General features: G+C 36.4%; 1 protein-coding gene across 4 annotated transcripts in view; it reads left to right on the plus strand.

Moving 5' to 3' along the window:
• The window catches only part of UBE2E3 (ubiquitin conjugating enzyme E2 E3), a 107,215-nt gene extending 80,768 nt beyond the window's left edge, over positions 1–26,447 (plus strand). For 3 of the 4 annotated variants that reach the window (XM_036745445.1, XM_036745444.1, XM_036745446.1), the window contains exons 4-6: positions 17,447–17,579; positions 20,892–21,039; positions 22,204–22,848. In XM_036745445.1, coding sequence (XP_036601340.1) covers positions 17,447–17,579; positions 20,892–21,039; positions 22,204–22,301 — 379 coding nt within the window. In that variant the 3' untranslated portion in view covers positions 22,302–22,848. Of the gene's footprint in view, positions 1–17,446; positions 17,580–20,891; positions 21,040–22,203 lie in introns of all 4 variants that reach the window. The other variant, XM_036745443.1, reaches the window with a different exon arrangement.
• Positions 26,448–27,112: the final 665 nt, after the last annotated feature.

Consider the following 27,112-nt stretch of genomic DNA (forward strand, 5'->3'; position numbering starts at 1 on the left):
TGAGAAAGTAGTCCAGTGGTAGAGTGAGCTTGGAGATGATTCCATGTTTCTATATATTAATCTTTCAGTTCCTTTGACCATGACTTGACATTTTTAATCACCTTTTTTTTTAACGGGGGTGGGGTGGGGCAGGGAATGTTCCCAGGCCTTCCTTTCCACCCACCCAGGGGAAAAGCGTGTTCAGAAATTCAGTGGTACAAATATGTTGTTTTGCTTATCAACAGAATATAAACCTATTTACTTTGATAGAATTCATTTTAGATTTTTTTTAAATCAGCATTTTAGATTTTTTAAAAAATCAGCATTTTAAAATCAGCATGAAACACAGCGTGCCAAACACACTTTTCAGAATACAAACTTAATAAACTTATATTAGACCTCGAGAGGAACCTTGGAATATTGAATGTAGACAAAGTATTGGACCTAATATTTGGAAGACTTGAGTTCATATTTGGCCTTTGACACTGTATAACTGTTGGTTATATTTGAGCATCTGATAACTCCTTGAGATTTTACTAAGTTTTAGATGAATTGGTAGAAGAAATTCCTATACCAGTGAAATTACAGATCTGTGAAGTTTTGAACGATTTTGTCATAAATAGTCAATAACAATTTTGTCCTTATGAACTATCCATCCAAACATTTCTGAAAATCACTGAAAATTTTAAAATCGGACTATACTAGAAAATATTTAAAAATCTAATGTATAATACAAATATTTTCTATGGGAAATGTGTTATAGTTACTTTTTAAATAAACAGGATTTTTCTTGAAAATCTTCTCAACAGATATGAACTAGGGTGGTAGGATCATAGTACATGAGCTGTAAAGGACTATGTCAAAACAGTAGTTATGACAAAACAGTTCCTCTTCCTTACTTTCATATTGTAAAGTTGAGCAGAAGGAGTTGAACTAGGTAGTAAAAGAAATACCTTCTTTCTGCTTTAAGAAAGTAAAGAACTTGTATTTTTTTTAAAATAGTTACCTAAAGGTTCCCCCTCCCCACCAATGCTTCAGCACATTTCCTTTTCTCTGCAATGAAAAGTCATGCTTCAAAGATTCAGCTGGCTTCTTTTCTTTTTAAAGTAGATTTAGGGTTCATAAAGAGTGTCAAACAGACAGTGCTCGAGCAGGAGCCCTTTATTTATCCACATAAGGAGCACAATAGTTTAAGCCTTAGAACTGAAATTTTTTCATAGGTGATCAATATAACTCAACACTGATGCTTAGAAAGGACTTTAAGGTGTCAGAAAAGGTAGTTGTAACAACCTGCCTGTTCACCTTTCTTGTCTCTATGGAAACTGTCTGGCGCAAGGATTGCCATTACTGAGAATCCACATAAGGTTTTGTCAAACATTCACGCCTCTAGTTAATGCCTTTACTTGCTACCTGTTCTAAGCTATAACCCAGAGTCTAGATGAGGTAATTGTGGGGAGCTTTTGGGAAGAGCATTGGACAGTGAGGCAGAAAGAAGATTGCTGATCTTAGCCCAGCTTTGCTTCAACAGAGCGAGCAAAGCAGTCAAGGCTCAGAAGCAGCAAACATAAAATAAAGATAAAACTACCAGTCCCTCCGTAATATGGTGTGTCAACTCCTATGTGACATCTTTCCTCATCCTTCTAGGTGCTAATTCTAAGCTCCTCCTTCTTCAGCTCTTACTCTGGAAGTTACTGTGTATAGGTGGTTTCCCCTAATAGATTCTAAGTTCTAATCTTTGAAAACATCAGTCTAGTGTCAATATTATGTAAATTGAAGAGTATTTTTTAAATCATAATTTTCTAAGTGAAGTGTGTATTTCAGCTTAGCAGATGTAGAGGATTTGAGAGTTGGGAATTCAGTGCCATTTTGTGGCAGGGGAAACTCATTCATCATGAAAGAGGTAGCAATTGACAGGAAGTCTAGGGGAAATGATAATATCCTGGTTATAAGTTTATAATGTAGTGTTCCAGTATGTGATTCTGTGGAAAGAGCTGAATTTGGTCTCAGAGAACTTGAGAGTGAATCCATAATCTGTCCCTTGCTACCCTGGTATCTTTAGGTGTTAAGGATAATTAAGCCAGTTCATCTCTCAGGGCCTCAGTTTCTTTATTTACAAAATGAGAGTATTTTACTAGATCAGGGATTCTTTACCTGGAGTCTTCAAACATGTGTTTTTTTGAAATTTTGAGAACTTTATTTCATTATAACTGGTTTCCTTTGTAGTCTTTTGTTTTATGCATTTAAAAATATTCTAAGAAGAGATCCATAGGCTTCATTGTTTGTCCTTCATTCTTGAAGGATCATGACATCAGGAAGGTGATATCATGACTTGTAAGTGAATTTGATTTAAGTGAGGGAGGTCTGTGCAGAGTCACCAGCCTCACTCACTCTTTCCTCAGGAGCTGTCTGGATCAAGTGGCAAGATAAAGATCTGGATGACTGGAGATGGCCCTGGAAGCAGTGTGAGACCTTGACCTTTTTAAGCTAAGGTCTTTCCCAAGTCTCAGTTTGATTGAGATCACCCATTCAGTGATTAAGGCTAGGTAAGAAATGAGACAAAGAATGGCCTCTTTTACTTAGTTAAAAAAAAATGAAAATCAGTCTCGGAGGAGGGGAAGACCCTCAGGATTTCTGGCTGAAACAGAAACAATTGCTATTTACACTCACTCCGAGCCAGCAGAGCCAAACAGTGACCAAGCTAGCCTTGGACTAGGACCTATCCTTGGCCAATCGTTGAAAGCCAGAGTGTTTTGGATTTAAGGCATGGTCCTTAAAAGAAATCTAGCCTGTAAATCCCAAGACATCTTACACGTTTCGGCGATCAAAATTTATATTCCCATAGGCTTAACTGCACTGCCAAAGGGGCCCACGACACAAAAAAAACCTAGATGATCTTTTAAGGTCCATTCCAGTTCTATGATTCTTTGTGCTGTGCCCCTGCCCCCCCCATTTCAAAGAATAATAGAACGTTGGTGCCAGAAGGGTGCTTCAAGAGAGGAGAAAAGAGGCAGGTTGGTGAAAAGAATGGGGGGAAAATAGTATTACTGCTTCTGAGGAAGTTGATAATTGACTTGTTCCCATGTCAAAGTTATCCATACGCACAAAAGCATTCCCATATGAGTTCTTTGTGTGTGTGTGTGGAGGATACATCTTCATTATTTTAGTTGTTAAAGTTAATAAAATACAGCAGGAAGACCAATGATTATTATGGTCTCCAGAAGGGACTAGTGACCTTGAAATAGGAGAGAAGAGTCCAAGATTCTCCTATAATCTTACACTTTAATACAATGAGCCTAATTGTATAATTAGTACAATGAGTTTTCCCAGTTGCCTCAATTAACACCTGGGAAGGCAGAAGAGCTGGACAGACTGAGAAGGGGATGAAATGTAGGGCAAAAAAGGAGCAAAAGACAAAACCTTGGTAGCAGCAAGTCCAGAGTCTGTATGTGTCTCTGTGCGTAGAGGAAGCTGGGTGTGTTGGATGTCAAATGGCCAATGACTGAGGAATGGAGGGAAGCCCGACGCTTTTTTGGGGGAGGGGAGATGGCACACTAAATGTATTTTTAGAATCCTGATCCTCTCATATAGCAGGTTAGCTCAGTGATGTCAGACTGAAATAGAACTAGATTCCTGTGTCTGTATTGACTCAGAAAAGCACAAATTAATGTTATCTAAGTTGCACTTTTTAAACATGTTCCCAATTACATTTTAATACCGTTCTGCCTGTACTAGAGAGTTGTGCTGAATTTGACACCTCTGAGTTAGATAGATATTCCTTTCAGTTTTGTCATCTGAGGTAAGAAATATGCCATCTATTTCTTCATCTAAGTAAGTTACAAAAATAGGGCCATGGACAGATCCCTGGGGCACTGAATTATATTCACTCCAAATTTGACATAAATCCATTGATGATTGTTCTTCAACAAGTTCTTAATACATGTCTTTACTGCATCTAACTCTCATATCTCTGTCTTGTCCACGATGGTATCAGGAGGTGCTTTGTCAGATGCCTTGCTGAAATCCATGTTTAAATGTTTTTGACAATCCCCTGATCAACCAATCTAGTAACCCTGTCAAAAAAGAAAAAGAATTTAGAGTCTATGTGTAGAGTATCTGTCTTGAATTTTAAACGAACACAAAACATGATAGAAGAATAGCAGGGAAACAACAGTAAACAAAGGCTGTGGTCTGATTCTGGAGTTCCTAAAAATAGTCATGACCCGTCAGGGGCAAGAGACTTGCTGTTTGCCTTGTGGGTAAGCATAGAATTTAATTAATCCAGTTAACATTTTGGTAGAGCTAGTGTTTGACTTAGAGTCTGGAAGACTTGGGTTTGGACTCCATTTTTGCCATTTAATAGTGGTGTGACCATGGGCAAGTCACTTTTTGCCTTTTCTGTATCCCCAGCACTTAACTTAGTACTCAGTACATAATAGGTGCTTAATAAATGCTTATCGACTGACTGACTACAATATGAGCTATAGTGTCTCCACGTGTAAAATAGGCATAAAAATATCTTTAGTTAACTATCTTAGAGGGTCTAATAATAGTATTATAGTGCCATGAAGCTGATCTTGGAGTAAAATGATAAATTGGGATCCAACATGAGACTTCATACAGAAAGAGAGGAAAGGGAAAAAGCTGGGGTCCCCCCATCCCCTTTTAATTTACAGAATTAGAAACCAGATCTTTAAGGATCAGATGATCAAGTTTTCGCTATAGATGTTTGCTTTTGAAAACCTATTCGAGGAAGTGAAGTGTGAATATGTTGAGGGAATTTGCAGGCAATATGCCTAAAACCTTTCCCCCCCACCCCCCCCAAATTAAGATATGAAGATCTGAATTTATAAAGCATTACCAGTTATTTGTACATTTTGCAAAAGGAGTCTTTTTTTTTCCAGAAGGGTCAATCATATCAAGCTGTCATAAGGCATTTAAAATGATTCAAATTGTAAAAATTCATTTTTTACACTTTCCAGAAACATTCCAGGTATATGAAGCAAGGTGTGCTAGCTGTTCTGACTCAAACTAAGTATTTGATAGATGCTTTTTCATTCATTCATCCTTCCTACAAAGTTGGTGCACAAGTCCAGGCTGAATACAACTAGAATTTTTTTTTGCTGGGTCTTCTCTGCTTCTTTGTTCTCAAATGACAGGAAAGATAATTTGAGGGACTTATAATGTGTAGAGTATGGAAACGCTATCGCACTGACTAGTGAGATATGTCTCCAAGGTAGGTCAGAGAGTTAATTGGTTTATTTTCTTAATCATTTCTTATTTTTAAAGACTGTACCTTAATCCTAGGGAAATGCATACTAATCCTTTAGTGAATGGTATCTTAAACAATTTGTTTTTTTTTCCTGTCCAAGTAGGAGACTATGTGGAAGAATCTTCCCAATACGGATTTAATTTACTCTTCAGTTTATAGTGGTTAGGGAGGTGCCTGGAGCATTGAGAGGGTTAAGTGATTGGTCAGGTAGCTAGACTTGAAATCTGGTCTTAAATCTGGTCTTCTTGACTTTCCTGAGCTAACTGGGTCTTCCCATTTTTTAAGCCATTATTATGTACTTGGTGCTGGGAATACAAAGAAAGCCTCCCTATCTCCCCCGATGAGCTCACATTCTAATGGATATGTACGTGCTCCCCTGCTTGTTTTCTTATGGAGCAGTTAATAACACTTGTGCAAAAAAAAAAATGCTTTTTGGCCAATTGGAATTAACAGCTTCAGGAAATGTGTAGTTCTCTTCATTCTCCTGATTTATAACAATAATTTCAATTTCCTGTTAGAACTAAAATAATAGTTTCCATGTTCTATGAGGAGCTACCTAAAGAGAATGTACATAGTCCTGGTGTGCCTTACTCCACCCTAACATTGATTAAACCAGAGGTTATAGTCTTGATACCTGTAAAGCAGTACTGAGGGGTTAGAACCTCAAACTTCTGGTCTCAAGAACCTAGAAGGGAGTTAAGAGAACTTTCTTGAGTGGTAAAAATTCAGTTGTATTAAAATGCAATCAACATTGCATTAGTTTTTGCATAAACTGCAGGATTGTACTTAATGTAATATGCAAGCTGAATTGAAGAAATCCAAATGTTTTTTATAGATTCCAGTGCAAGCAGGTGCCAATTTACAAATAGTTTGTATTCCAAAAAGTTTTTTTTAAAGTTGGCTAGTTAGCACTCAGAACACATTTTCCCTATGACACATATAATTGCAAGGAAAAAAACACTTATGAAATATGAGTTATCTCCTAGCATATTAAAAACAGAGGATTGTCCTGGTTTTCTTCAAAAGTCCCTTCCAGCTCTAAATCTTTGAATAGCTAATTTAACCAATACATGGTATATTTATTGATAATATCGTTGAGCTTTAGTGTTAATAGTTTTTTTAAAAAGCCCCACCATTCATGCCTTTTTTTTTCCTTTTAAGTATTTGAGTAATTTTTATTAGTGTCTTTTGGTTTTCACCACCTGCATTTCCCAACCTTGCCAATCCATCAGCTGCATCCCGTATAACAAAGAATAATTAAAAAAAAAATGAAGGGAGGTTGTGGGGAGGGAAAGCAGTTCATTAACCTGGTGTACAGTTAGCATTCCATACCTGTCATTGCCCATCGCTGCAAAAAAGGGAAAAATGTTCATTTTCTTATCTTGGTCATTATAATTGCAGTGTTCAGTATAACTTCGTTTTTTGCAGGAAAATCCATCCCTAGTTTGAGACTTCTTGGCACCCAGCGCTGTATCTCAGTTTAGTGAGCAGGGGACTCCCCTTATCTCATGTGTGTGTATGTGTATGTGTGTATGTATATGTGTGCGTCTATATACATATGTGTGTGTGTGTGTGTGTGTGTGTGTGTGTGTGTGTGTGAGGCTACAGCCACAGGAGTGAGACTCCTAAAGCACCCATGCCAACTAGGAAGTCAGTGGAGGGTGAGGGGTGGTGGTAGTCATAGGCATCCCCTGCAGTACTGGGGAAGAGAATTTCAGACCAGGATAGACATTTGTGGGTAAGAACTAAGTTAAGGGAATACCTGACTTGCTAGTGTCAAAGATGGTTCTTTATTCTTCAAGACAGATTTTTGTAGAGACTATGTTTAAGTGGAAGTGGTTGGATATTTTAGTTTGAGTGCTGTAAATGGATGTACCCATAAATAACAAGGTACTGCAACTTTAGTCTTAAAAATAGTCTAATTGGATTGTGCCTACAGCTTTGAAAGTCAAAACTCAAAAGAATTGTGAGTATTCTTGGACTTGGATGCTGTTTATCATGTCAGCTCATGTCAGATAATGTTATTACAAAAAATTTCCACCTGTATTTATGAAATTGCAGTTTGCAATTAAGAGTTCGCTCTCCAACTGTGCACTATCTTATGAATTTATACAGTAGGCTTAGCTGCATTTCAGCAAATGTCATAACATGCCTTAGGATAGACAAAACACAAGTTATATAGTAATTATTCTAAAGGCCTGATTCCTGGATCAAAAAAGCATTCAAAATAATGCATATTTAGGTGGAAAAAATTCTTTAGGTAGACAGTAACTTATGAGTCAGTTTACACATCTCTTGGACAATGATCTATATAATAACTATTAAACCATAGAAGGGCCACTAGGCTCTTTATAGAAAAATAATAGGATTTGTAAGGCAAGTGCTGGGACCTCTGGTCTACATCAGACAAAATAGATAGATTATTTTCTCCAGGGTAGTGTGTTAGACTAATTTTTAACGTTTTGACTGGTACTTTGATTTCTAGATTTCCTAATATTTTATTAGCAGTGTAGTATGTGTAATCTTCAAACAGATTACAAGAGGGCAGAATGGCATGTGGTCATGGGCATGTATATCACTTAACGTTAGTGCCTCAGGCAATTGTCTAAGATTTTAAATTACTGGTGAATTGTGGATAGGAGGATGGGCACTGTGGTGGTTTCCACCTTGGGGGTAATCTACACCAATGAAATCACAGTTAATAATGCTGCTTTGCTTCTTTATATTTCTTGACCATTGGTCGTTCAGGGATAGTGTCCTTTTTACGTTAATAGAGAAATATAAGTGTTGTGTATTTTGATGTGAAACTTTTAAATTTTCTTGTGAGTTGAAGAAATAAAAGATTTTTTGAAAAATAGGTTTGTTGTAAACTAAATCTTTGTAATTGAGAAAACAACACCACTTTGCTTGTGGGAGTACTCAGTCCTTGAGTAAAACTGGTTCCTGACCTTTATGTACATTGCTGACCAGAAAGAGATACTGTTAGTAATTTCTAAATGTTTAACTCACACCCAGAAAGTATCAGAATTTATTTGCTAGGCTCTAAAAAGAAATCCATGGCAGCTATTTTCAGATATCCTGAGATACAATGTATAAAAAAAAGATCACGTTGCAATAACCAGTTTTTAAAAAATCGTTCTCATTGGAGTTAAAAAGCTTTCTTAATTTTTTTTATTTTAAAGCATTTATATTAAAAAATTGTAGTAGTGCTATCTTCTCCCTGTGATAAAGTGAATGTTGATTATCAGTAAAATTTAGTTTCTTATACAAATAAAAATGTTAGCAAAATAGAGTAGAGTGGAGTTTTTACTTTCATGATAAATAGTTGATGTTGATAAAGTTCTGTCTATGTTACCTGACCAAAAGCTGCTTATTTTAGCTCTTTTATTGAAAAGCTTTTAGGTGCTTGAATCAATATATCTTCTGCTTGTTTGAATTTTTTTTTTAATATGAGCTTTATTCTGTTCTTGTAGCTTGTTTAGTTATGTGAAAAAATGGTATGACATTTATTTCATTTTCCCAAGAGGTACCCATACTGGTAAACTTGTCAACAGGTTAATGGTTTGGAGTGCGTTGTATGTTAAATCTTAGTCTGAGGCAGGGAGTAAGTCATATCTTAAGCTCAGGCATTCATTCCCCTTTCCTTCACCTCCTTACAAAATGTTCCTTTCATATTCCCTTCTCCCACTCATCAATGCTTCTCATCGTTGAGGAGGTGCCAGTAACTGGATGTTAGGAGAGGAGGCATTATGCACTGTGGACCTATGGTTAATTCTCTTTGGATTTTTACCCAGTTATCCATTATGAGTTGTAAAATAATACATTTTTGGTTGTCTTTTCCAGTGGTTGTTTACAGCTTCCATTGTTAAAAAAAAAACGCCCAAATTATTGATGGGAAAAAATTCTAGATATAGTTATGATAGTCCATTCTAAAACTAGGCAGCTAGGTTTTTCAGTGGATAAACCTTGTAGTTGGAGTCAGGAAGATCTGTATTTGAATCCTGTCTTGAGACATAAGCTGTGTGACTCTAGAGAAGTTACCATAAACCTCCCCAAAAGTTAGAACTGAGTACATTGACAATACGAATTCTTACTGAGTTTCTGGACAGTAGAAACTCTATCCAAGGTAATTAATTACCAAATATACACAGGAAAGGAGTCAAAGCTGTGAGTATTATCCAAAAAATGAGAAGGCTGGTGAGGGGCGGTGTGGGACACGATGGGTTATTCTCTAAAGGTTTTTTGATATTCCTGTGACTGAGAAGTGGCACAATATGCTGCGTTTGGAGTCAAAAACCTGAAATAGCACTTATTAGGTAAATCCTAGGTAAGTCACTTCTTTCCAGTACATTTTCACCCCTTCCTCTATCAAATAGGGATAGAACCCACCTCACAAAATTGCTGTGGGGATCAAACGAGATAACACATTTAAAGAAGCCTTTTGTGAACCTTAAACTGTATGTGTGTGTATAATATATATGTGTATGTGTGTTATGCACACACATACACATATATACACACAGTTATATTTATACACACATATGATGATTGTAAAGCTCTTAGTGTCTAGCGCATAGTGGTGCTATATAAATGTTAGCTATCATTAACAAATACATTTCTTAAATGAATTACCCCTTTAAATATAATTGTCACAATATTATAAAGCAAAACCTGGGTTAGGAGATTAGCCTGGTTTATATAAAATTTCCTTGATGCTAACGAAGGACTCTCATTTTTTTGTCTCTGTATCCCCAATGCTTAGAACAGTGCCTTGAGCAGAGTAGATAATTACTAAATGTTTGTTGATTGAATTAAATGTTTTAGTTGAATTTTTTTTTTGCTACTCCATCATTGTCAGATGTTGAAAATGTATTATTAATGTGCATAAAAAACATTTTGAATAGGGACTACCTACTCACTAGATTTATTTTAATCAGTGCTCTTGTCTTCTAAGTCACTGAAGGGTTTCTGTACAGTTTGGCAAAGACAAAATCATGTAACCCAACTTAATTGTGACTGATTCATAGTACTGCAAAATCTTTTGTTTCAGTTAGTTGTTTCATTAATCAGATTGAATCTTACCCACCTGTTTAGGAAAAGGTAGTTGATATAACCACATCGATGTAAGAAAATGAATGTAGTGCTTAAACGATAAAATAACCATTAGTATAAGTAATTCTCAAATTGAATTGCTATGTAGAAATTTGGGTCGCAGTGTAATACTAATTAGTTAGAATCTTTGTTAAGAATTTAATTAAAGCACTTCAGAGCCTGTGTGGGTTTTAACTTTTCTTGTTTATCCAACTATTTTAGTTCTTAAATACATTTCTTCTTAGAAACTGACAGGTTACTAAGGTGTCCTGGGGATGTTTATCCTCATGAATAGTGGCACCTAATTGCTGTGTTGTTAAAGAGGTGGTTGTTTTTTTCCCTTCCCCCTGCTGTCAGCTATCATTTCTAGTTGCTGAAGTTCCTGTGTTGACACTCCTTCTTTTACACATATTTTTGTCTTGGTAAGGACTTGAGGATAGTTTCACCTTTTCTAACCCTCCCAGGTAGGGAGTCAGGGGAGCAGCAGCAGAGAGATTCTAGCCAGGATCAAAGCAATAAGTAATCTAGACGTGTTAGTTTTGTTGGGTGTAAACTTTTAAGGAGCCATTGCTTCAAAGGTGGTGGTAGATGAGGGTTTGGAAATGGCAGTGGAGAGGACAACAAGGAAATAGTCTGTGGTAGTGTAGTCGAAAGTGCCAAATATAACATCAGTATACTCAGGTCCAAATCCCAGCTCTACTACTTACTTACTGTCTCTATGATCTTGGGCAATCACTCCAACTCTCTCCATCCCAAGTGGACTGAATGACATCTCAAGGCACTTCCAGCTCTAAATGTACGCTCTTAGGTACTCTGTATACTCTCTATCAATATATACTCTCAATACCTTCTAGCACTCCTCTATTAATAGACACGAAAGAAACCTGGCATTGGCCAGGGGAACGAGGGATGGCAGCTTCTGGAGGAGATGGCCAGGTTTTCTTGAGCACAAGAAAATGATGATTCTTATAACTTTACCTGACACAAAAATGTCCAATTTACACATGTTCCTTAGGATCTGCTGCTTTTTTTTTCTTGCCTTCAGTGGCTTTAGTTACTTTTCTCTCATCCCTTTCCTCTATCCCCATAGCTGCAGTAATCATAGAATTATATATTTGGAGGTGGAAGGGACCTCAGAGGACAGTTATCTATCTAGTTCCATCCTCCCATTTTATAGATGAGAAAACTAAGACCCAGAATGGGTTTAAGAGACTCGTCTAAGTTTACAAACTAGTAGCATAACTCCGGGCACACACAGCACTGTTACCGCTGTACCGTAATAAACTTTGGTTCCCCTGCTACTTCCTTCTATGACAGTGTGTTCTCTCTCCCTCTCTTCCTCCACCACTCTGCTTGACTACTTTGGCTCAGCTAGTTGGCAAGCCATTCTATACAAATTTCTTAGAGTTGCAAGATACCTGTTTTCTGTATCAAGAAATTGAGATCCCTAAAAGAAAGGACTTCCCCACATTAATGGCAGAGTGGGAAATGGAACCCTGGTCTTCTAATTTCCTATCCATACCATACTTTCATTTCCTTCAGTGTGAGGGGCAGCACCTTCAACTTTTTTAGATCTAAAGAGTCTCTATCCCATTCCCTCTTGGCCAGTTTTCATGTTCTTAAGTCCTTCTTCTTTTGCATTTCTCCATTCCTGCTTCTTTCCTTCTTTCAGTTCACATTTCTCACACACACACACACACACACATACATACATACATACATATATGGTTATGACCCAATTCTATAATTCTATCACCACATTCGTGGTCTGGGAGCAGACTGTTTAGCCTGAGTGCATTGTGCTCTTTCTAAAAATCATTGTTGCATAGGCAGTGTGTTTATTTATTTCTGATTAAATAGAGTTCTATAGACTGACTCAATAATCTAACCATTTATAACATTTTTTGTGTGTGTGGAAATGGATTCTGAAATCCAGGTACTTGACCTATAAATGAACTTTTGTGATACAATTTTTATTTGGAAACTGGCTGCATGTATTTCAAAAACTGTGACTTCCTGCTTTAGTTTAGAAACATTTACTTGTTCTACTGTGTATTCATAAATTTTTTTTTCAATCCACTTTAACAATTTTTTCAACCGAAGTGTAAGGCAGTTTGCTGGGTGCTAGTAAATAAGAGAAATAAAAACCAAACAACTCCCGTTCTCAAGAGGCTTTACATTCAACTAGGAGAATAGAGTTATATGCAGGTAATTAAATTAAAAGGTAGCAGAAGTAAATTTCACATGGAGAGAGGGCTAATAAGGCAGGGAGGAGATCAGAAAAGAAAGGTCTCAAATAAGAGGTAGCACATGGCTATGCTTTGAAGACAAGAGGTGAGGAAGGAGTGTTTTCCAGAGATGGTGAGATAAGTCATTCAGAGCAAGCATTTGTTAAATGCCTACTATGTACCAGGCCCTGTGCTAAGCACTGAGGTTACCAGAAAGGGCAAGACACAATCCCTGGTCTTGAGAAGGTCACAGTCCAATGAAGGAGACACCATGCAAACAGCTGTGTGTGTACAGACTTTGTGCAGGATGAATAGAAAATAACCAACCAAGGCAAGACACTGTAGAATTTAGAGGGATTGGTAATGGCTTCCTGTAGAAGGTGGGATTTTTGCTGGTACCTGAAAGAAGCAAGGGAGATGAAGGCCATAACTAGAGTGTAGAGGCTGTTTGAGTGAAGAGAAGTGGGATGAGAGAGATAATATAGAGGCAGAATGATCAAAAAGGGACAACTGATTGGATTTAGAGGTTGAGAAAGGGAAAACTCATGACTCCAAGCTTGTGAACCTATAAGCCTGGAAGGATGAAGGAAAACAGAAATGATGAAGATTGGAAGAGGGGGGCTGTAACAAGCGACTAGAAATTCAGAATAGACATTAGGCTGACTATATTGATTTATGGATCTTCTGCATAAAGATAGTAGTAGAAACCTTGGTTTCAAAAAAGGAAAGAGTATAGAAAGGACTTAATTCTAAGCCTTGGGAAGATACCCTGCCTTAGTGGATGGGAGGAGAATAGTGAATAATCCAGTAAAGAAGATTGAATAGTGGTCACACTGGGCTGTTAGTAAGAGGAAGTGATTTTTATCACAGTGTTGTACTGATCTTTAACTCTAATCTTTAAAATTAAAATCTAATTAAGGTATTTAAGATCTAAGAATCTATGTCAATATAAGACATCACTTTATTCCCTAGGTTAGTAAGCTTTTACTGTCCAGGTAGAGTAAAGCTAATGTTGTAGTGAAGTCTTTGTGTTTGTGAAGCATTACCTATATAAAGGAAGATTAGAATATTCACTGACTCTTTTATCAGTAAAAAAGGACAGATCCACCATTATATGAGAGAATTAGCTGATTTAAAGATTTTATATCTTACTCATTCTCCTGCTATAGTTCAATCCAACCCATTTAATTTTTTTCAATTAATAATTAGCATTTTCATTTTCTTTTTTCTATTCCTCATCCACAAACAAAACAAAAGAAAACTCTTGTCATAAAATATGCAGTCAAACTAAAGGAGATTGATTATTGGCTGTGTCCAAAAACCGTGTTTCTCATTCTGCATTGAGTCCCATTATCTCTCTTTCAGGATATCTTTGGTCCTCTAGAATTGTGGCCTGTATTGAGAGTTTTCAAGGTTTTTCAGAATTTGGGGTTTCTTTTTTTAATATAATGTTGGTATCATGTATCAGTGGTTCTCTTGGTTCTGCTCTCTTTGTTCATCATCAGTTCACATAGGTCATCCCAGATCCATTTCATCAAAACGATTTATTTCATCATTTCTTGTGGCACAATGATACTTTATAACATTTATGTAACATAATATGTTTAGCTATTTCTGAATAGATGGGCACCATCTTTGTGTCCAGTTGTTTTGATAGTACAAAGGAGCTGATCTATTTTCATACCTATCTCTTTGATAATTTTGAAGTATAGAGCTAGTAGTGAATTGCTGGGTACACGGGTATGCAGTTCAGCGATACTGGGCATAGTTCCAAAACGCTTTGCAGAGTAACTAGACCATTCAGAATACCATGAATGGTACATTAGTGTATCTACCCAGGTTTTATGAGTTTGTTTTTCATGGGGAGAAAGACAAAATAGTCAATGGGGGTAGCCTGTACCTTTGGCTAAGCATCACACCAAAAAGATGGAAAGATAGAGAGGGGAAGATGAATTGTCTCCATAAAAAGAACTAATAATCATAATAGCTGGTTTTTACATAGCTTGGTGATTTACAGAGTATTTTGCAGCTATGGTTTCATTTGATCACCTAAACAACCTTATTCCCATTTCATAAATGAGAAAACTGAGCCATAGAAATGTTGTAACTTGTCCAAGATCTCATAGCTGGTAAGTGACTTGGGATTTAACCAGGCCTTCTGCTTAGAAAAAACTAGTCCTTTCCACTTCATCACTGCTGCTCCCAATAAATTTAATGCTTAAACTTTCTATGTGGTAGTTGCCTCTGTTAGAAGTGAGTAGTGTTTATGATCCCTGGCAAAGAGTAATTACGCAATCAGTATTCAAGCAACGAGAAAACGGATTATGCTAAGACATTAGTCGTCATGCTGTTGGGGTTTCAAATGATGTTACTGTTCAATAGTAAGAGCAGCTGTTCACTGAAAATTTCCAAGTTCAAGTTTGTCACTGTTTTGGACAAATACTTTACTTACCTGCCTTTTATGTTTTTTTTTTAAATTATTAGTTACATCAGTATAGAAGATATAAATGGAATTTAAAAGCAGCTTAAGAACTAAATAACAAAAAAAACTTTAAAGACTGATAAGCGTCACGTTTGGCAGAGAGAAGGCAAGAAATGGAAGAATAATGATATCCCATTCACAAAATAACTTGATTTCAAACAAATAGTGGAAATAAAAGGAGAATGCTAATTAACGATTTTTTTCCTCATTCATCTTTCCCTGCTGCTGGCATTAGGCCATGTTAATATTTTTGTAAGCAAAGTTGGGTTCATTTGATTCCACTACTGTGGTGTATAGGAGAGAGTGCTGGTTCAGTCATGTGAGTTCAAATCCCAGCCTATTTACTACAGGTTAGACCCTGGGCATATCACTTTACATCTGTGGGTCTTAGTTCCTTCTCTAAAATGAGTGGTTTGGACTAGAGACCCTCAGAGACCCTTGCAGTTAAAAAAAAAAACTGTAATTGTATGTCTTGAATTAGTATGCTTTGCCTTTTTATTGTCAATGAAGAAAGGGTGTACCAAGTAAATTAATATTGCAGTCAAGCTTGAAGGAGGCTTGTTTAATTGCCCAAGAGAGTAAATTATTTTTAAAACCTGTAGCGCGTGTATATATGTGTGTGTGTGTGTGTGTGTGTGTGTGTGTGTGTGTGTGTGTGTGTGTGTGTGTGTGTGTGTGTGTGTGTGTTCATTAAAGTAGTCCTGGCAGAATTTAGACTTGTCAACAGCTTGCTATACTGTAACAAGCCACTTTCCTTCTGGCAACCTTAACGATTCAAACACAACTGTGAACTCAAAAGTGAGCAAAAATGGCCATTGAACAGAAACTTTAAAGCTCATAGGCAGCATTTTGTAGGAAAGGTGAAACCACACTTGATTCCTTTACCATACAGTTCTATATAATCAGTCAGATTAGCAATACTGACATACTAACATAGCACATAATTATAGCTTGATTGCAGAGGGAATATACAGTGAGGCCGCATGGTATAATAGAAAAGTTACCAACTCAGAAGTCAGAGGACCTGGATTCAAATCCCACCTCTGACATTTTTGTGTGGTCTTAAGTAAGTCACTCAGCTTACTGGGACCTTAGTTCCCTCACTTGTAAAATGAAGGGATTGGATTAGTTGGCTTTTTCCTTCCCATCTAGTTTGATTCCTACGATTCAGTGAATTGCCATTGTAAAAATAGAGCTGTAGCTGGCCAGGATTTTCTAGGGAGAAATCCCTAGATACCCCAGAAGTCCCTGAGGGCATCATTTTATTTACAGTACAATAAGAGTAATTTGTGTTCATAATGAAGACCCTTGGTCTAGGGGAAAAAAAAAACTAATTTGTGTTTATGTTACTCTGCTTTAAGAAGGCATAGAAGTGTGTGAAGTGTGTGTGATCTTTTTTTTTTCCTTCAAAATTTTAGTCATTTGATTTATTAAAAAATCTTGAGCCTTAAATGGGTAAGTTTCAGTTATCTGGAAAATTTACTTATGCAGAACACTTAACTCCTAATGGTGCTAGTTGGTTGAGAAGTTGTAGTTAGTGCTAGTTAACTGTAGACATTGAAATTAAAAAAGAAAACATTTTTTTTTTAATATTTACAATTCAAGCTGGCCTCTATCCAGTTACTCAAGATACGACTATGTGTATATTTGCTGATAATCATGCCACAAAATGTTTAACCCACTTCTTTCCTCATCTCAATATAAGTTCTATCCCTCCCTCCCAAACCCAAGAGACATCATTTTACATTTTTATTAAAAATCAATCAACATGCAGACAATGATTTTAGTACTGGTCTGATTTTTTTTAAAAGATATTTTGCCCTTGAGCCAGTAGTTATTAATGTGGCTTAATGTATCATCATTGCCATCATCTATTTTTAAATCAAATATGCACATTATGTTATATGAACTTGGACAAATTGCTTTACCTCTCTGGGCCTCAGTTTTCACATCTCTGGAAAAGATAGGGAAGTTGGACAATCTGATCTCCAAAATCCCTTTCAACTCTTAAGTGATCCATGATGCCAAAGGTGAAGTGCAGCATGCACATGTAATATGCACCCATGCTCAGAGAGCCAGAATGAGTGATTCAAAGATCTCTAGGAAAACACGGGTGATACAATCAGTGATATCAGTTACATTAACTCCAATATTCTTTATCAATCAGTATTCGTCTATCAAGCATCATGAACAATATAAAAATATGATTGGATTTCAGTTACAGTCATTTTGAATAGAAGGATGTTGTTGAGAAACACAGGCATCAGAGAATGATAAATTTACTTCTTTTAGAGTAATCTAGGCTTTTTTAGCCCTCCAGAATGCCAATTTACTCTAAATGTGTGAGAGTACATTTAAAATATTGCTTACTGATATACCTATATTCTTTCTTGATAGTGCTGGGCCTAAAGGAGATAACATATATGAATGGAGATCAACTATACTTGGACCACCAGGTTCTGTATATGAAGGTGGTGTGTTTTTTCTGGATATCACATTTTCATCAGATTATCCATTTAAGCCACCAAAGGTAAGGATCTTTTTAGTATTTGCCCACTCCTCTTAAAAAGAGATATTTCAAAATATCGTAGATGGAATAATTTGATTAATGTTTTATATGATGATATTTTAAGGGAGAAGTATAGAAACTGAGGAAATTACTCAGGCAGCCAGCATTTATTAAGCTTAAAAATGGGTTGGAGAAAGGAAGCAAACATGACTGACAGAAGCAAAAGGGTTAGCAAACCACGCAGATCATACATTTATTCCTCAGAACTGCATTCTTCATTCATTATTCATCCATCCAGCAAAACAGGAGCAAGTCATTCTGCCTGGTGCTGAGAAAGATACAAAGATAAATGGGTCCCTGCCTTCAAAAATCTTATAATCTAGTAGAGAGCACATAATGAGAAAACTCAGAACAAATACATGTGTGGAGTCGTAAGCATGTTTTCTATCTTATTTAAGCAAAATATTGTCATAGGAAAAGCTACCACACTACCTCATTGTCTATGAAATCTATTTCCATCTGAATTTTAGGGGTTGAGTAGACAAAGGGTAGGGAATGGCTTTGAACCATTTTCATGTACAGGGAAAAACATAAGCAGTTTGTACCTAATCAATGTACAGAGCTCTAACACTTGCAGACTCAAAACAGGCAAGCCAGAGGGTACAAGCTTTCAGAGTGGTGCCTCTATGAACAGTCCCTGAGGCTTCAAAGAATGGAAAATCTGGAGAAAAGGAGGTTTCTTTCAGGTTTAGATCTATGATTTGTAAGTTAACGACTCCAGGTGAAGAAGCCTAATTTAAAATCAGTAGCGTTGTTAAGAGGTACTGATAGAAAGGCAGGTAACTCAACATTTATTCCTTTTGAATATTTATTCCTTGTCATGCTTCTGTCCCATTTACCATCTGTATAGAGAGTATGTGTTCCTCATTATTTGTCAAAACAAAGTTTATTTTTTCCTATGGTTAAGTTAGTGTAGGGGGAGAAATGGGTCTCTGCTACCTAAAAATACAATTAACACCATTGAGAACTGCTCACAAGGTTCCTGGGTTCCTAACAAGTCCCTCTCACAGTGTGCCTGGAAGATTCAACCTTACAGAATAAACCTGGTTGCACATGAGTAAAATCTCTAATTGGCTGAAAACCTGAAATGATAACTGCTTTCATTCTTCTGCCCATTAGCCTTCAAAAGTAGTACAATATGAATGTACTATACTGTATAAAATAAGCCAGATCTTAAGAAAATAAGCCTATGAGTGTACTGGATTATTGACATTTATTTCTACATGCTCAGTTTCTTCAAGTAGAAATTGAGTTATTGATGTTGAAAGGTCAATAAACAATTTCTTGCTGAACAAAATCCTACAAGTAAGAAAGAAAAACACTTTGCTGAAAGGAATGATTCCTGCATTCAGAGTCCTAAACATGCTTTGTATTTCATGGCCCTTAGGTTCTCCTTTCCTCCCCACAAAATTATGGTACCAAATCAAGGGTCTAAGGGGAGCAGTGTGGTGCAGCAGATAGAATCCTGACTGGTATTACCTGTGTGACTTTGGGCAAGATATTAACCTTCCTGGGCTTCACTTTCCTCATCTGTAAAATGAGGAGGTTAGACAAGATGGTCTCTGAGGACCTTTCCAGTTCTAGATTCTACAGTCCTCACATCTTTGTGCATTTTATGTAGGTCCTACCACATATATCATCACTAATTATCACTTTTTATTAAAGGCTCTCTTTTTTTTGTTGGGTTTTTTTTTTTGGAGGGGGGAAGGTAGGGCAATTGGGTTCAGTGACTTGCCCAAGGTCACACAGCAAGTAAATGTGTCAAGTGTCTGAGGCTAGTTTTGAACTCAGGTCCTCCTGACTCCAGGGCCGGTGCTGTACTCAATGGACTGCCTAGCTGCCCCAAGGGCTCTCTTTTTTTGATTGTTGAAAGAATAGTCATTTTTTCCTTAAACTTTTACTAAGTCACTATAATCCTCTTGGTAAAATGCCTCATTATTTTAACTGAGAGTTTCTGAGAGTTTGATCTGGCAGATGAAAGCTTAATTCTTGCTTCTCTCTTGTCCTCTTGTATATCTGATAGCATCATTTTTCTCCATTGCTGAATTCTAAAACAAATCTAAGTTCAAGCAAGGCATTGGAATTTCCTCACAAATAATGTAAATATTCTCTTTTATCACTCAGGAACACTTTTGTTGTCCACTGGTGTCCGACTCTTCATGACCGTGTGCGCTATACTGTCCATTGGGTTTTCTTGTTAAAGATACTGGAGTGGTTTGCTATTTCCTTGTCCGGTTGGATTAAGGCAAACTGAAGGACCTATATCAGGTCTTCCTGACTCTAGGCCCAGTGCTCTTATACAGTGAGCTGCCTCAGGAACACTAGTTAGCAATTATCAATTGATTATTGGTTGCTGGAAGGACTCTGATAAATCACTAAATATATGTTCTATTAAAGCCTTGCTTAAACCAAGATTAATGATTCTTTGTAGTTGATTTATAATAACTCTGCCCATGGATAATCCGCATTCTCAGAGGTCTACCTCTCACCTATCCTACTACCCTTTCTTGTGGCTTCCCTCTTCTTCTCGTACCCTCACTCTCAAAAGATGCTTCTTTATCTTACAGAGGCTGCCTTTGCCTCATCTCTGCAGCTGTATTTACTCTTCTTATCAGTCTAATATGAGGGGGAGCCATCTGAGAGAATGCAGATGGGGAAATGGAAGTGGCCATTTCTAGAACCATTCCTCCAAATCCCACCGTGTTGCTTTTTAATAATTTTTCCATTGTCACAAGAATTGACACAGTTGATGATGCTTTTTGTTACTGGAAGACCTACCTGGCAACAGACTATTTTTAGGTAAGACAGGCTTTGTTAATCAAGGAAATTGTGTTGCCTTCCTAGCACTCTCATTATGTTTTTTTAGTGCAACATGAGGAAATTTAAAAGAAGACAGTGAGGGATAGGCATCCATGGAGGTACACAGAGTGTCTTGGGTTTCCCCCATTTACCCTCCCAACTTCTTACGTAAACTATTTCAACTCCCTACCTCTATTTAATCTTTTTTTGTCATTTATTTCAAAGTGCTGTCTTCAAGGGGCTACTCAGATCAGTCACGTTGACTGAATTGACCAAATAAACCGTGTGTTTCTAGTATAACATAGACCAATTGTTCCATATCAAGAAGAGAATCCCAAGGTGAATTTTCTGCTGTTTGGTATTTTATAATCTCCGTGATAACACTTTTCTTTATTACTGCTAATAATTGAGAGTTTGAGGTTTCTATTACAAAGGATGAATTTTTATTCCATTCTCACTGTTGACTACCTTTAGGTTACTTTCCGTACCAGAATTTATCACTGCAACATCAACAGTCAGGGAGTCATCTGTCTGGATATCCTTAAAGACAACTGGAGCCCTGCTCTGACTATTTCAAAGGTTTTGCTGTCTATTTGTTCCCTCTTGACAGATTGCAACCCTGGTAAGCACATCCTAAGCATAAAGTAACACTGTCCAAACACCAAACTCTGTGTCTTTCCCCAGTCATCTTAAATGTGGAGTGAAAATTAAGCAACTGCTGATGAATAAAAGAAATAATGAGAAGACATTAGTATAAATTTAATTTTTAATTCAGTTTGCCAGCATTTTTTTTTAAAGCAATTCCATTAATATCCTGGCCTGTTACTCTCTCCCTTAATCTCTTGGTTTTCATTGCCTGTCACTCTGCTTCCTTTTGAAAGGACTAAAGCAGGGTCTCTTTTCTACCAATCCCCGTGCCCTTTAAGTCAAACACTCAGGGATGAATGGAGGAGTTTTTCTGTTGTTTCTTTCTTGGTAGAAGTAGCCAATCGTGTATTACACTGAATCAGCACGTAAAAATAATTGCTGCTAATGAGGGAATTGGACTAGATAGTTTCTAAGGTAAGGGCCTTTGCACCTCTAAAAATCTATGATTCGGTTATTCTGATACAGACCACCAGATCAGGCTATGTCAGGAGTTTCTGGAGAACACTAAAGTTTAAAAGTTTATACATACATAAAAGCACATTGCTATCATACCTGTTTTTTTGTTTGTTTTTTAAAGATAGTTATATGTCTGTTGAGGTACTTTTTGTTTCAGCTGAGCTACTTGGCATTTGATTTGTTGCATCATAATTATCAAAGCCATTAACTAACATGGTTGAAATTGATAACCTCCTAAACCATAGGAGATGCAAAATGACTTAAAAAATAAATATTTGTCTCAGAGGATGGAAATGCCTGGTATTCTTTGATTGTAGAAGGTGAATATAAAGTCAAATCATAACATACTATTTGTTATCATCATCATAATTAATAACACATCAGAGCATTAGTCTTATAGGAAACAAAAACAGGCCTGTTAATGATACTTTCTCCCTGAAACTCGTTAATGAGGAATTTATATATTCATTTTGCAGAGGGTGGGGTGGACTATGAGGAGCCCATCATATGACAATTTCAACCATTCATCATTTTTTTTTTGTCTTTGAAAATAAAAATACTCTTGCTATTCTGTTATGTAGCTACTGGAAAATACAGCCTTTTCATTTGTGAGAGAATGGCATACTGGTCACTAAAGACCTAATGAAATATTTTTCTAATCTTTCTTCTTCCCTCTTTACAGCTGATCCTCTGGTTGGAAGCATAGCCACTCAGTATTTGACCAACAGAGCAGAACATGACAGGATAGCCAGACAGTGGACCAAGAGATATGCAACATAAATGGCGTCTTTTTTTGCTCAGTGCGAAGAAGCAGGAGGCCTCTTTACACTGTGCAGCAAATCTTTATAGCCTTTACAATACGGACTTCTGTGTATATGTTATACTGATTCTACTCTCTGCTTTTATCCTTTGAAGACTGGGAGACTGCCCAAAAAGGTAAATGCTGTCACGAGTAGAACTTTGTAGCTGTAGATTAGTTATGTTTAAAATGCCTACTTGCAAGTCTTGCTTCTTTGGGATATCAAAATGTATTTTGTGATGTACTAAGGATACTGTTCCTGAAGTCTACCAAATATTATAGTGCATTTTAGCCTAATTCATAATCTGTATGAAGTTATTAAAGTAGCTTGTAGATGACTAGAAATTATGTCATTTGTATTAAACCCAGATCTATTTCCAATTATGTGGTACATGCTGTTGTGGAAAATGTTTTACCTTTTACCTTTGTCAGTTTGTAATGAAAGGATTTCCTTTTACCCTTTGTAGCTCAGAGAGCGAGCACCTAATGTATCATCTCGAACACAATAAACATGTTCCCGGAGGTGTAGTTTCCTTGTCTTAATGTTCTAAGTTAATCTTTGAAGGGATTTATAGATCAACAGTAGATATATCTGGTATATTTATGGACAAGATAAAAATGCTGGGCACACTATTAAGTGCTAATTGTGGAACCTTAAATATTTAATTTTTATTAAACCTAATTGAAAGTATAAACTTGCTCCCCTGAGTTATAATGAGCTTAACCTGTAACTACTGGAGGTTCTTTGGACCACCCTGGGTCATATAAAAAGCCCTATGCAGGGCTAAAAGAAATAAAACATCTTAGATAACTCAGGTTACTCAAAATATAAATTATGTTATTTCAGAGCCGGAGGGGATGTTAAGGGATCATTTCATCCAGTGATGTCAAACTCAGAATAGAAAAGCAGACCACTAAACTGTACATATGAATCCTTGTGGGCTGCATATTGACTTAGAAAACCACAAATTAACATTTTTTATGGTTTTTTTTTACTGTATTTTTATTTAGTTAAATTTTCCCAATTATATTTTAATCTTGTTCAGGCCTCACTTTGGGAGTGTTGTGGGCTGCAGTGACGCCTCAATGTGTGGCAGACAACTCTGATCTGGTCCAAAAACTTCATTTTATAGATGGGGAAACTGAGTTCTAAGAGTTGAAGTGACTTCCTTAGGTTGTAACAGGCAGGCAGTTAGTGGCTGAGCCAGGACTAGAATTCAGTGCTTCTTATTCTAAGTTCTAACCCAGAGTGCTTTCCACTATAACTTGTTGCCTTTGGGATTTTTTGCTTCTGGGTTGAAGTCTATCAAATCAATAATATTAGATATTACTGGCTTGAGATAGTAATGTCTCTTATATTTTCTTGTGAATGGGCCATTTTTTTCCCCTCTCATTTGATGCTTCTGCTGGACTTCAGTTTTTATAGAATGCCATTCATTCACATTATTAATATTAATTTCAGCAGAAATACTAGGACAAAGTTAAGCAAAAAAAAAGAATTGATTAGTCATTAAGTTAGAATGGATTTGTAGAATTCGTGTGGAGAAGCACATAATAGTATTGCTTTTTTTTAAAATCCACTTTAGTGTTTTTAAATGTCATAGTCCTACCCATCTTGTGGTTGCATTTATTAGCAATCAGGGATCTTTTGTTTTTATTGCAATTTTCACAATTGGGAGTAGAATTAAGAAAGTCCTATTTTGTGATTAGGATAACTTTTGAGATATTATTGTCTAATAACATAGTTGGAATCCCAGAATAATTTTATAAAGGTCTCTTCTCTAGTTACTGAATACAGCTCCCAGATCAAAAATCTCTGGCATAAAGTTCATGGTATGTAGCTCTTAATAGGAAAATTGATTCAAGGTCAGAAAACAGCCCCTTCTTAGTTGTGTGCACTGTCACTAAGAGTGCCTCTAAGTGTACGTGGAAAATAGTTTTGTTAAAGTAGAAAAGTCTTAGAGGAATGTGTGCAAAGATAAAATTATACTTTTGTGTCTACCTTTCATCGAAACCCTCTTTACTAAGGGAAATGGGTTAAAAAATAAATACATTAGTGTTGCACTTGCATACTCAACGTTGGCTCTCTGAAAATCCTTCAGTGTAGCTGGTTTGAGGAGTGAAAATATACTTTTGAGGTCCTGCTCACGTTGTACCAGTGGGTTTTATCCCATTCACCAGACTGAGAAAATGAGGTGTTTAACCATTCCTACTTTCTACTGTACTGCTGCCACCCCTGTGCCCACTTCCCATGAAATAGGGGACAAAAATGTCATGATTTTCTGTATGCATTAGGCATATGCAAATTTCCAAATGCTAAAATGGGATGGACAGGTAAGTTTTGGGTTAGAGAGAAGGTTGTTGAGATTTTTTTCTTAGAGCCTAGTTTAAGCACCACTGCTCAGTGAGAAAAGAATGATTTCAATATAAGGGTGCTTATAAATGACCTATAGGTACTTAACTGCTTAACCACATCACTTCAGCTTTCTAAAATTTCACATTCTTCCTTCTTCTATATTCTGGCCCCCTAAATCAGTGTTTAGCAGGTATAGCCAGAGATAAACTGAATCATGTTTTATCATCACGTAAACTTTGCCCACACCTACTAGAAACACAGGTTTGAAAGATATTTTTGTTATAAGTCACCGAGAGTTCCTCAAAATGGTCATAGCATGACATGAGGAGTTCATATTATATGACAGAAGAACTTGCACTCATGTCTACAGTATCCCTTTAGAGTGATGGTTTGATGTAGTCCAAAAGAATTGGAATCTAGTCCTGGTTCTACCATTACTTAGCTTTGTAACTTTAGGCAAATGACTTAATCGCTCTCCTCCTCAGTTTCTTCCTCTGTTAAATGAATGCTGAACCAAGTCAGTCTCTAAGCTCCTTCTGACTTTAACATTCTGTGATTTCATTACATACAACAAAAGCAAAACCTCAGTGACACTACATTTATTACTATATTTATTTTGTGCTTGTGAGGTTTCCATCTTGGTAAAGCTATGAAAGAGATGTCATCAAACAGGTGGCTGGCTCTGTGTAAAGCTGCTCTGTTAATAAGCGTCACTTAAGGTTGGATTAAGCAAAAGGTATAATTAGTACCACCTATTAGTTGCTTTTATAGCATCATCAACTAATTTTTATTGAACACTCTCTTTGAAGCTTTGCTCCCAACTTGTCTCTTTTCTGTATAAACTTAAATTAATATTATAATATTAATTTGTATCTTGACAACTTTTCAGGCAAAAGTTAGTTTTTCTTTTAATCCATTTTATTTTTAATGTTCTATTTTAATATCTCAGAAACTTTTTAAAAATTATAAGCTCACTTATTTTTAGCAGCTATAAAAAATCTTCACTCCCTCCGCCCCCCATGAAAAGCAGAAAATTACATCATAGTTATCAGGTATCAGAGGTTTTTTTTAATTTGGGAGATTATTTGAGAGCTCAGTGGGTTCATCATGTAGGTATAAATTTCCATAATTTTTATCTTTTTAACTTTGTGCCTTTTAATAGAATTTATATGGTAATTAATGTTGGTTTGAGTAAAGATTGTTATAAATATTTGAAAATGACACTAATTTGTTTATCCAACTGCTAAATATTCATCCACAGACTTTTGTATTGTGGACTAAGTCAAATATTCAATAACAAATGCATAATTTTTTTTCATAGAACTATCAGGGTATTCTAGTGTTATATTATATATTCACTAATATTTACAAAATACATCGGTGTGTTAAAATTTAAGTGAGTTTAACATTTACAATAGGATGTAAATATGTTGTCCTTTGTAATAAGGAACTTTGAAGTTTTATTTATTTTCTGATGTTAAAGGTGTTTGTAGGGCCTTGAGTTAATATTCTACCTTTGTCAATGTTTGGCTTGTTTATCACAATATAAAATAACCACCCTTAACTACAGATTTTGAGTATGAGTCCTACTGTTAACAGATTTCCACCTAAATTACTGTGCTGTTGGCATGTGATACAGACTTACTCAATCTATACTTATGTTGTGTCCCTGGACAGAATTTTAATGACATGACCTGGAACATCATGAATTGATTTTTTTTACACCAATGCAAATTAAAAAATAAATTACATGATAATTCTTTGATAATTATACCATGCATTATCATTTTTCAATTAGCAGTGCTTTTATAGTTGCATTGATTATGTAAACAAATCCATTTACTTAATGTCTAAACAAATTACTGGATATTTTGTTAATGCATTTTCTCAATAGTAAAAAATAATTCATGACATTCTTGTCATGGGTGAGAGGAATCTGAAATGAATCCTGCAGATTTTCAAAGCAGTTTATCTCCCTTTTATTATGTAAATCCTTTACCCACTTACACGGCCTCCTTCATTGTTCCAAGTTCACCCTTTCCTTCCCAACATCTAATAGGAGACATATGCTGAGTAGCCAGTATCTCTTTCAAAATCATTTTGGAATGAGTGACTGATTTACCAGCTTTGTATTGGCAGTCCTAGAAGAGGCTCCTGATGTGACTTTGCAAGCAAAAATGTGTTGGAGCCTTTAGAGTTGACAAATAGGCTCTGCCGTCCTTGACGGGAATGAAGGGAATCATGCCAGCCATACTATACCTGATTCTTCTGTTCTGTTACCTGTACTTATTAAAGCTTCTATCATTTCCTTGAAGGGCATACTCTGGAACACCAGTGGTACTACAGGGGCTTAGGTATGTTGTGTCACACCTGAGTTTTGACAGTTGTCCTGTCAGCAAAAATCTTCTACAAGGCCAGGTTACCACAGGGATGTAT

The sequence above is a fragment of the Trichosurus vulpecula genome, chromosome 2 (genome assembly GCF_011100635.1).
Source record: "Trichosurus vulpecula isolate mTriVul1 chromosome 2, mTriVul1.pri, whole genome shotgun sequence".
Taxonomy (NCBI): Eukaryota; Metazoa; Chordata; class Mammalia; order Diprotodontia; family Phalangeridae; genus Trichosurus; species Trichosurus vulpecula.